This window comes from Nanorana parkeri, unplaced genomic scaffold (assembly GCF_000935625.1).
Source record: "Nanorana parkeri isolate BGI_ZX_2015 unplaced genomic scaffold, ASM93562v1 scaffold3483, whole genome shotgun sequence".
In the NCBI taxonomy this organism is placed as follows: domain Eukaryota; kingdom Metazoa; phylum Chordata; class Amphibia; order Anura; family Dicroglossidae; genus Nanorana; species Nanorana parkeri.
In genome coordinates this window covers 13487-24942 of record NW_017309751.1, presented here as the reverse complement: position 1 = coordinate 24942, position 11456 = coordinate 13487, and the positions used below count along the sequence as shown (strand labels likewise).

The following is an 11456-nucleotide window of genomic DNA, read 5'->3' as shown; positions in this document are numbered from 1 at the left end:
CTGTAGTTCTACATCTGGATGGAAGTATCACATAGATGGACAGCCATGGACGGGTTATTAGGTTATTAGGTCTGTTGGACAACCTCTCCTTCTAATAAGGAGGACTTAAAGTAACCTTGACCTGAGAGCAATATGGGGGCTACCATTGTAGATCTCCTTTTTAATCAGCATTTCTCAACCTTTTTTGAGGTGGAGGAATCCTTGCTCAACTATGATAAATTGAAAGCAGGTTACCAGGAGACAGCTCCCTTCCTCCTTAAAGGTACAGCCACACACCAGAACCTCAGCATTGCCCAAGGCAGCTGAAGACCCCCAATAAAACAACTGAAACAATGGCCTGGAAGAAGCACGCAGATGAGAAAAGTCATAGTGATATCACAACTCCCAATCTGTAGACTTATTCCAGACCAGTGACTGAGAAAGTACCAAATCCATTGGATTAGTGTGACAGCCAGAGACCTAGTATTTTCCTGAGGGAAAGGTCAGCATTTCCAGCCTCTGCGCTTCCACAGTACAAGTCTCCTGTACCCTAACCATGTCTATACATTTACTGGCATAGTGACATGGGGCAGATTATATTCCTGACTGTAGTTGTGTCATTGTGAAGTTAGACCTTCTTGCCTAACCTCAGGTTCTTCAGATACGTTGGGCAGAGTTTGGAGTTGCCCAGTATCACAATGGAGGACTGAACGGTGGGGTAGATTAGCACAAAAAATAGTGCTGCCATTTCAGACATGGATTGAATGGTCAGGGAAGATGCCAAGAGGCTGACCTCTGAGAGGTAGAAGATGGCGTACAGTATGGAGAGATAGACCATGATCCGAGCGGCCCTCTTGTGAGCATCTAGACTGGGGATGCTGAAACCGGAACGGTTGTACTTCATATTATGGTAGTGTGTCCACAGGGAGGTCAGAGTGAGGACGATGGAGAGGATGGCCAGCACGAAGGGCAAACAGCAGCCCAAACCAATGGTTAGAAATTTATAGGTCTGAGTCAGCTCGATGGTGGCGTCAATTATCCATGAACCAGAGCTGAGGTTCAGGGTGATGGCAGAAAGTTCAATGTTGGTGTCAATGATCATAGGACTGGAGGTGACGTTCCTAGCGATGACACACATCTTCAAATGAATTTCCCAAATGCTCAGAAGGCTGATGGCGAATGATCCAAGACCTGCCCCTATCAGGAATCTGGTCACCACGTTGGTGATGTTAGTCTTGAGGTGGATGAAGAAGCGGAGCTTGAAGCTGACGATCCTCAGGCAGTAGTAGACACACAGAATTGCTGTGATCCAAAAACTGAAGTAGAACTGGAAGATCAGAAAGACGGAGACAGTGGAAGAGATGTTGGGGTACTGGAGCATGTTCGGGTACATGATGAACAGGAACGTGCAGATGTTCATGTCACACTGCAGGCAAATGTTGTTGATGGCCATGAGAACCAAAATCTTATCACAAAGACTCCGTGGGAGGCCTCGTCTCCAGTGGGCAGCATTCAGCACTATAATGTAGAAGTTAAAGAGGACCCCCAGCACACACTCAGCAATTGCAACGATGAACCCCACCACCCAGAGAAGAGCCACCATCCTGCCTTGTGTCTGTGCAGATCTGAGTGAAGGAAGGCAGAGCAGCGTTCATCGACACTGATTGATTGGATGCAAATATCTCGGAGATGTTTTCAGGAGCTGATCTCACGCAATGGGTACATCTGATCCAGAGGAGGTCAAATGTCAAAATAATAGAAAATAATAATAGGCAACGCACACAATATCTAGGAAACCAAATGTGTACATCAAACATGATAAACCACCGAGCAGTCTGCATCTCTATGTGCAATAATCCATGCGTATCACTCCCGGTGCGATCCCACCACCTCCTGGACTGCAACTCACTGCACCAAAATGGCCACCCATGTAATGGTAAGTCACAAAGCACTTCATAACCTCCTCTCCATGGAGTCAAACTTCCTCCAAACTCTGTGTAGATGGACATTCCACCAACAAAGCAGCATGTTCTTCTACCAGCAAATACGAGGTGCGGTGTTGAGGTGTAGGAGTGTCCCTAGTCTACATTTCAAGCTTGCAGCTGGGGCTGTGGCCTGAGCTCATGACTAAGGTAGCTCAGAGGTCCCCTTTTACTGCCACCACCCCCTTTACCTTCGACTCCCCACCCACTTCCTTTCAATTACCACGCTACACCAGGGTTGGAGTATAAATGGCCACAGCCACCTTTCATTACAAAACTTTTATAAATACTCTTTAAATAACAATCAAAAACAACAATAACCAAGTAACCGTACAGTGGCTTGCTAGGTTTCAAGGTCCTTGAAGGCACTCACTACTCACTCCAAACTCGGACCGGTGCCTGCGGGCACCTTTCTTAAAAGGGAATGACCCCAGCCGCCATACACCGCCTGGGGGACGTACTTCAATTGCCCGCAGACCCACCGTGGTCCCTCTTACCAGGTCATGACGTGTGACCTTACCACCACCGAAGGCCACCCGCACCACCGATGGGTCCCCCGTCAAATTATCCAACCCAGAAAATTGCCTTCAAGGATCCCCAAACCGCCATAATGCTGCGACAAACGTTAGACACCACCAAAACCATACCGGGGCGGGCGGGTGGATAGTCCTGTTCCTTCTCCTGGTCATGCTGGCTCCTGGAACTCCTCCTTCCCGGATACTCTCCGAAGCTCCTCCTGTAAAGCTCCCTCCACCAATCCTGTGTGTATCCCTCCTCTAATTCACTTTTCCCTTTTTTTTTTTCCTTTAACCCTTTTCTCTCCTGGTTCCCTTTCCCAGCCTTGTCATGTAGGCCTTCCGCTTATTGCACTTTGTTCCATAGCTCCCGGCCTGTCTGGACAATGTTTTTTTTTTCTTTCCTCTTCTGGAGAGTAAGAAGATACAATGTATTGGGTTACCAATATATATATATTTTTTTTGCAAGTTTATTTTCAGATTTATTCAAATAATAAAAAAACAAAACAGTCACAACAAACATAAGTAGTACATAAGCAATAACCTGGTCAGGCGCTGTTTAATATCAGAAGGCTACAAAGCAAAATCAATGGATTGCATAATGTCGTCACTGCATTATTAAAGCGGAACAGTTATAGGTTCGTAAGTATTTTAAACATGCAAGGAGGTAGCCATTGTAGTCAGGTGACGTAGTATAAGAACAGCTTACCAACAATCTAACAATTCGTGTATGCATGAAAGGCCGGGCACACACCTTACAACCATCGCAAGACTTTTGCTCACCGGCCCGTACGGCTTTTATCTTACGAACATGTTAGAGACATCGTACGATGCTCGGCGGGTTTTCAAACATGTTCGTAAGTCTAAAGTCGTGCGACCGTACAGTAGTAGAGGTCGACGCGGCTTACACACACCTTACGATCATCGTACGATCGCGGGATTTCCCGCCATTATCGTACGATTATCGTAAGGTGTGTGGGGACCTTAAGGCTGAAGCCTAACCATTATCTACTAATCTGTGTCTGGTGGTGCTAGTGGGTGGGAACGGATCATAGAGTGAGGCGGAAAGGACCTGAAATGGACAGAGAAAAAGGGGCAACATCCCGGATAACAAGCAATTGAGCTGCAAGTTTGAGAATGACTCGCTAAACTATTGCTAGACTTGCCGAGCTTCACAATTTTGTTGCACAATTACAGCGAGTCTGCATTGCGAGTCTCCAGACCGGCGAGCTTGCAGAGCTCTTGCTAAGACCTGCAGGACTCTTGCTGTGGACCTGCCGAGCAAACTTGCTACAAATTCAAAAAGTGTCGCCTAGAACTTGTGCTGCGAGTGTTCTGCGAGTCTACAACCTGCCAGGGAATGTGCGCAGCAAGTTACCAAGAGATACAATGTACCCCGGACACAAGTTTGTAGCAAGTTATCTTCGCTATCTGGGATAAGGAATGTATGTACGGGAATTAATACGGGGGAGCAGGTCATAGCTATGAGAGTGCAGACTAAAGTGGAGTGCCTTGGTTTAATCACCGACAATTGTCACTTCTCCAGTGTACTACCCAAGGACATTGAGTTGGCCCAGAGAGCCCTCAGATGAGGCTAGAAGGTGCCATTTTGAGTTCTGAAAAACGAACATAATATTCTTTGTGATAGTTTGGGGAAGATAGCACAATGGTGGGAGCTAAGCGCTGTACACGCTTGTTCTTCTTGTGTTATCTTCGATGATAAGGGGAAGAGAGATTTGATGCAACAATCGGAGAAGACGCAATATTGCATCGGCCACTTCCCCTGTTATTTGCAATGTGGCCGCAGTATGAACAGTGATAATGGTGGGCGGAGCTGGACGGGTCTTTCAGATAAAATCGCATTATGTGTAATGGCGGGTGCAGATTGTCCTCCTCAGTGTCTTCATCTTTAATTACACAAATTCCTCCATAATCTGCAACAACATAAAATGTCACATGAAGGAACGAAACGCGTCCTCTGATGGGACAATACGGGGAGTCTGTCAGGGGGCTCCCGGGGGAGGGTGAGGGGGGGACACAAGTCACATTTCAGTATTAGGCGTCTCTTCCCATGTACAGATGATTATTCTGATGATCCGCCAATCATTCACAATCTGCTACAATGTTTCAGACTACAAAAGTGACCACTGAAATGCTTCCTCCTGTCTGCAGCAGACTGATCACTGGGGGAGGGGAGACTGGGGAAATGCTTCCTCCTGCCTGCAGAAGTCTGATCACTGGGAGAGGGGAGACTGGGGAAATGCTTCCTCCTGCCTGCAGAAGTCTGATCACTGGGAGAGGGGAGACTGGGGAAATGCTTCCTCCTGCCTGCAGCAGACTGATCACTGGGAGAGTGGAGACTGAGGAAATGCTTCCTTCTGCCTGCAGCAAATTGATGACAACATCTCAGCCTAGACAAGGTCACTGACTGGAGCACAAGGATGGATTTTGCTGCTGTACATTGTGACATGTCAGGAATGGATTTATAAGTAATGACAGGTCCACTTTAATTGAAGCCTCATGTTGATCATCCAGGACTCATATTAATGACTACATCCACCTCCCCCAGGAGTCAGTCCCCGAAGCCTCAGACTCACCGTATTGAAGGTCCTGAGATGAGGCGGCTGCATTAGTCCAATGATCCGAATCCGTGTTATAAGAGACACATTTGTAGGTCTGGGGGAGTGATGGTCTCACCATCCGGAGAATCCATCATATCCAACCCAATGTCCCTGATCCAAATCCACCAGTGCCGGTGCTTTATGGGCGGTGCTGCGTCTGTTAGTGATTCCTCATCACAACTTCTAACTTCACAATCTTCTCCGATTTCTGGAATAATCATCTCTTTTGGTTTTCATGAGAAACATTGGGCTCCATCTAGAGGACAATGAGAGATATTGGGCTCCATGTAGAGGACAATGAGAGATATTGGGCTCCATCTAGAGGACAGTGTAAGATATTGGGCTCCATGTAGAGGACAATGTAAGATATTGGGCTCCATCTAGAGGACAATGAGAGATATTGGGCTCCATCTAGAGGACAATGTAAGATATTGGGCTCCATGTAGAGGACAGTGTAAGATATTGGGCTCCATGCTCCTTCATTTTATTTTTATATTTTACAAGGAAATGTCAGAGGTCTCTTTAGATCGCCAATATTTCCCCAAAGTCCTCCAACAGTAACAAAATAATAATAATAATAATAAATACCCAAATACGACTCCCCCCCCCCACACACTTATTATATACGTGCTCCATAATGCGGTGTACGACATGCACTGCGGCGAGTTGTTAGAACGCATCGCAGTGCTTGATACATTGTGACGTATTGCCATGCGTTGTGATACGCTCTGTTGCGATTATATGTATCATTTTATCACAACACACACACCAGCGCACAAATGATTTTATACAGTTTTTTTTACAGTTTTTTTTTACAGTTTTACGTTTACCGTTTTGCAATAAGACGCAATCTAAAATGTACAAATAATTGTTCTTTATTACCTCCAATCAGTTTTGTCTTTTAGATTTAGTCGGAAAAGTGTTTTTTTTTTTTGTGGTGCACTGATACTGATTTTAGTGCTTTTATCCATTGAATTGTGTATTTATATCGGTTTATTATGAATTTGACAAACTCTTGCGCAATTACCGCAGGTATCTACTAAATTAGTAGCACCATCTTTTTATTCTCCTGCGCTTTCAGGAAACGTATGGCTTGGGGGGGTCTTTTACAAACGCTCGCGACGCAGCAATAGAGGATCAGAACAATGGGAAAAATGGCAAAAATGGTGAGGCCGGCTGAGGTTAAACGCGTTCTGGAAAGCTTGGCAATGAAAGGGTTAAATGGTGCCAATGAAATTCTGATCTAATGTAGAATGAAAAGTATTTGGCTCCATCTAGTGGACAATCAAATATATTGCAACTCCAGCTAAAGGACAATTAAAGATATTTGGTTCTGTCTCGTGGACATTGAAAGGTATTAGGTTCTGTCTAGTGGACGATAAAGGGCATTGGGTTCTACCGAGTGGACGATGAAAAGGTATTGGGTTCTGTCTAGTGGATGATGAAAGGTATTTGGTTCTGTCTAGTGGATGATGAAAGGTATTGGGTTCTGTCTAGAGGACGATGACGGGCATTGGGTTCTGTCTAGTGGACGATGAAGGGTATTGGGTTCTGTTCAGTGGAAGGTGGAGGACATTGGGTTCTGTCTAGTGAATGATGAAAGGTATTGGGTTCTGTCTAGAGGACGATGACGGGCATTGGGTTCTGTCTAGTGGACGATGAAGGGTATTGGGTTCTGTTCAGTGGAAGGTGGAGGACATTGGGTTCTGTCTAGTGAATGATGAAAGGTATTGGGTTCTGTCTAGAGGACGATGACGGGCATTGGGTTCTGTCTAGTGGACGATGAAGGGTATTGGGTTCTGTTCAGTGGAAGGTGGAGGACATTGGGTTCTGTCTAGTGAATGATGAAAGGTATTGGGTTCTGTCTAGAGGACGATGACGGGCATTGGGTTCTGTCTAGTGGACGATGAAGGGTATTGGGTTCTGTTCAGTGGAAGGTGGAGGACATTGGGTTCTGTCTAGTGAATGATGAAAGGTATTGGGTTCTGTCTAGAGGACGATGACGGGCATTGGGTTCTGTCTAGTGGACGATGAAGGGTATTGGGTTCTGTTCAGTGGAAGGTGGAGGACATTGGGTTCTGTCTAGTGAATGATGAAAGGTATTGGGTTCTGTCTAGTGGATGATGATGGGAATTGGGTTCTGTCTTGTGGGTGATGAAAGGTATTGGGTTCTATCCAGTGGATGATGAAAGGTATTGTGTTCTGTCCAGTGGACAATGAAAGGTATTGAGTTCTGTACTTTCCACACTGGTACCATTGCACGTCCCCTACCAAGCGGGGGCGTGGGGTCGCCATAGGATTTGGAAAGGATATTCCCTTCACGGTCACTGATAGAATGGTTGACCCGGAGGGCAGGTTCCTTTTTCTTCATGTCGAATTATATGGTGTTATATATACTGTGGCGAACGTTTACTGTCCGAATTCGTGTCAGTGGAGATGCACGGAACTGATACAGGAAATGGACAAAACATTCATTATTTTGTAGTTATTACATCACAACAACAACAACAACAACAATGTAACATAAAACATCACACGCAGGAAACACAAATCATGTCAGATATAAATGTATATATATCAGGGGAGCACAGCAGCCGTGTGCACCTCCGCGTGCGTCCTGTACACACTTGGATAATGTTGTCGGTTTGATGGAACTTTAAACTTGTGTCCATCATGTCCTGATGGCATTCCTCATATCTCTACCTACACACATCAAGCTCTGGGGTTCCATCTCCTTGCAGAACAACTGCTGAATCAGTGATGGAGAGGGGGGGATTGCTTTCAATTAGCCCGAGCACATTGATCACCGTCAGCTGTAGAGGGATCAGTGAAGTGCAGCCACTGTTAGACTTGTGCGCCATCAAAAAATGTGTTCCGTTTCGTAATATCCGTTATTTCATATTTCATAATTCGTGTCCGAAACTCAATTCGGATTCGTACGAAATACGGATTTTCGTTAGTTTCGGCACATTTTCGTAACTTTACGAACATTCGTTATGATGAAGTTAAAAAGCAAAAATACCTTTGTTATTATTGGAGTCGATGTGGTAGTTGTTTTTTTATCCAAAATACGAATTCCGTTAACGGATTCCGGATCCGAATTTCCGTATTTCGGACTTTAAAAAAACTAATCAACTCCAATATAAATGTACTTTGCTTTTTACCTTCAATATAACGAATGTTCGTAACGGAATTTCGTATTTCCTGCCTGTGTATTGTAATGCGACTCTCAGCAGCAGCGGATCCGTATTTCGGATAAAAAAAAAATCTTGTCATGTTGTTCAACCTCATTTACAGGGGTAATATTAGTTCCCGTTTCAAAGAAATTCGGATCCGAAATTCGTTAACGGAATTTCGTATTTCGGATATAATTGGGAAACTGCACTTCGGATTTCGGATGCTTCCGAATCTACGAATTTCAGGAAAATCCGTACGAATTTCGATTCGTAACGAAACGAATCGCACATGTCTAATATATAACGAGCAACCATGACTGACCCTAGACACACCCGTATACTATAGAGAGACACTAGGTGCATGAGACATTACAGCATGTTTGTAGAGTCATATAAATGAAGCTGGCCGCCATGTGTGGCTTTAATATGCTGCGGTGTCCCTTTAAGAACATGTGATATCAGTGTAGCCGAAATGTAACGTTTAGTTGAAATCAGCTGAACGCATTCCAGGGGCTGCAGACCCAATAGATGTACAACGTCTTAAGGTTCCTTTTCTCTACAAAGCAGCCACAGTAGAAAAGCCAGTCTCCTGCCAGCAAAGAAGGACACCCCCGTGTGTGGAAGCAGCGGTCTCTCTGCAGAGCTCTGACTGAGCCCCCTACTGAGTCACAGTTACATCTCCCCCAACTAGCAAAGTGCATGCTCCCCACCAACCAGCCCCATCCCACTCCTACCTCTGTTATTGCAGAGAGCCAATGAAATCATGGGCGTCCGGAGGCCAGGGGTCACCCAGTCTTCAGACCGGGTGACACCCCGGTCATCATCGAGCGCGCGTGTGATGTCACCTCGTGCGCGTCCATCTGATTGAAGCCTGCCGGCGGCCATCTTGGTGAGAGAGAAGGGAACGTTCACCCGGCGGGATGAGGTATGCCGCCGGGTCCCCTCCTCTCTCCTGACACTGTCGGGCTCTCGGTCCATGACCGAGTGCCCGACATTTTAGAGGGGGTGACACCGAAATGCCTGTCAGTCATTTTGGTGTCACCCCTGCAATGGTGTCACCCAGATGCAAGACGCAGCCGCCGCACCCCCCTTCTGGCGCCAATGAATTAAATGTATCTCATTATAACTTGAGAGGTCATGGTCAGGTGACAACTCCTCCCCTCAAGCCGTGCTTCCACCAGCCAAGAAGTCCCTTTCACCCCCAGGGGCCCAATCATTCTTTACTGAGATCCTAAATATTGTCCTCCACCCGACTTTCCAGCACAGGAGGTCTGCAGAAACACCTTCCTCAGCTTGGGGCTGGACTGGATAATGATGGAAGCTTCCAGTGTCGGAAAGAAACCCAATATGAGCCAGGCAACGGAAACGGCGGATCCACGGAAGCCAGGCGGGGGTTGGAAAATGATTAGGTCCGCCGTGCTGATGATGACGGAAAGGAGAAGCAGCAACGCCATTGTCCTCACCGCACTGACGTGAGCCTGGACACTGGGGCAGCGGAGTCCTGAGCTATTGGTCTTCATACTCCGCACATGGGTTAATAAGGAGAACATGGTGAGGGTCAAGGAGACCAGGATGATAGAGAGGGACAAGCAGATGCTGGCACAGGCCAGGGGGATGAAATTGAAGCCCGTTAAGGAGATCTCCAACAAAGTGGAATTCTGACCGGGGACCCCGAAATGAAGACCCCAGATCGGTGGCAGAGCGATGGCAAGAGACACAAGTGCCGACAATAAAAGGAGGTGAGGCGTGAACGATGACAGCCCCCTCTTTATCCAGACGCAGATCTGGTGTTTCAGGTTGGTGATACTGGTCCAGTAGAGGGTACTGAGCCAGGCAATGAGCCAATAGTTGAAGTACAAGTGAAATGGGACAAGGATGACCGTCGTATGCATGACCTTCGCTTCATAATACATTGGAAGCCAAAACCCGGCACCATTCACAAGCATGAGTCCTCGCATGGTGAGGTTAGTCGCCCCCATGACCAGCTGGATGAGATCGGAGGGGGTCACCTTCACCCCATGACTGAGGTTCTTCACGTGGATGAGAACAATACATGAGTTCAATGAGAAGGACAGCGGGCTTTCCAGAATGTTGATGAAGAAGAGGATGACCTTCAAGGGCCACATCTTCTGCTCAGAGTGCTCAGAGTCTCTGACCGTCCGTTCATACGGAGCCTACTGAGGACTTGTGGGCTGCTGGATGGAGATCAGCCAATGCAAATAGTCCCAGGCTCTCGGTTCCACATCGCCCACAAATACGACACTGCCGTCTGTTCACGCGTCTGACGTGATGGATGTGCGGAACATGATACTCTCGCGTCACAAAGTCATTCTGTTTAGGGAAATGTTAACAAGTTAAAGCAAACCCAACGTCAGATATGTGTTTATTGGTAAGTGCAGCACGCTGAGCGACGTGTACAGATTCCGGGTACTTATTACTGTGACGGACTGCACCGTCACTGTGCTAGTTGGAGGGGGCTGCAGGCTGGCCTCTTACCCACCGATTATGGCCCAGCAAGACAACAGGAGATTTTAGGGCTAAATGTACATTTTATATGCAGACAGTGACTGTTGCCCTCTGGGAAATATATGTTTTAGAATGGTGGAGGACAAGGACTTGGCCACATGGTTTGTCTATTCAAAATGGAGACTTAATGAAGTGAAGTCAGTTTTAAAGAAGTTGCATATCTTCCCCCCTCCCCCCCCCCTCACCTGTTATCTGATGCTCACCCTATTGTACTGTGACTGTGTATGTAAATGTCTGATATCTGCTGGCTGAGAGAGGGGTTTTGGCGGGCAGGAGACGCTCTTTGGCGGAGGTACCCAGTCGGGGTACCCGGGGTCCATCACAATTACCCTCAAAGAGTCCTGACATGGACAATGCTTTGATCTGCATTTCTCTCCATAAGAGCAGAGCCATGTTTGTCTCGGCATCATCCGGGGTCACCATCCACTTCTTGGACTGACATGGTGACTCAGAGATGACACAATCCTGGTGCCTGTGCAGTTTTATGCTTTACAATTGTCTGACACTCTCACCTTGTGACTTCCTACAAATGTATACTACAGTACAGTCTGATCAGTGGGGGGAGGGGAGACTGAGGAAATGCTTCCTCCTGCCTGCAGCAGTCTGATCACTGGGGGGAGGGGAGACTGAGGAAATGCTTCCTCCTGCCTGCAGCAG

General features: G+C 46.8%; 2 protein-coding genes across 2 annotated transcripts; both read right to left on the bottom strand.

Annotated features, from left to right (window-relative positions):
• Positions 1–607: 607 nt before the first annotated feature.
• On the bottom strand, positions 608–1582 carry LOC108803195 (taste receptor type 2 member 9-like). The gene has a single exon (XM_018575034.1). It carries the CDS (start codon positions 1580–1582, stop codon positions 608–610), a length of 975 nt encoding a protein of 324 aa, XP_018430536.1.
• Positions 1583–9493: 7911 nt separating this feature from the next.
• LOC108803194 (taste receptor type 2 member 9-like) lies at positions 9494–10399 on the bottom strand. The gene has a single exon (XM_018575033.1). It carries the CDS (start codon positions 10397–10399, stop codon positions 9494–9496), a length of 906 nt encoding a protein of 301 aa, XP_018430535.1.
• Positions 10400–11456: the final 1057 nt, after the last annotated feature.

Excerpts from the sequence above, each read along its gene's own strand:
- LOC108803194 (XM_018575033.1), bottom strand. The coding sequence starts at position 10,399 with ATGTGGCCCTTGAAGGTCATCCTCTTCTTCATCAACATTCTGGAAAGC.
- LOC108803195 (XM_018575034.1), bottom strand. The coding sequence starts at position 1,582 with ATGGTGGCTCTTCTCTGGGTGGTGGGGTTCATCGTTGCAATTGCTGAG.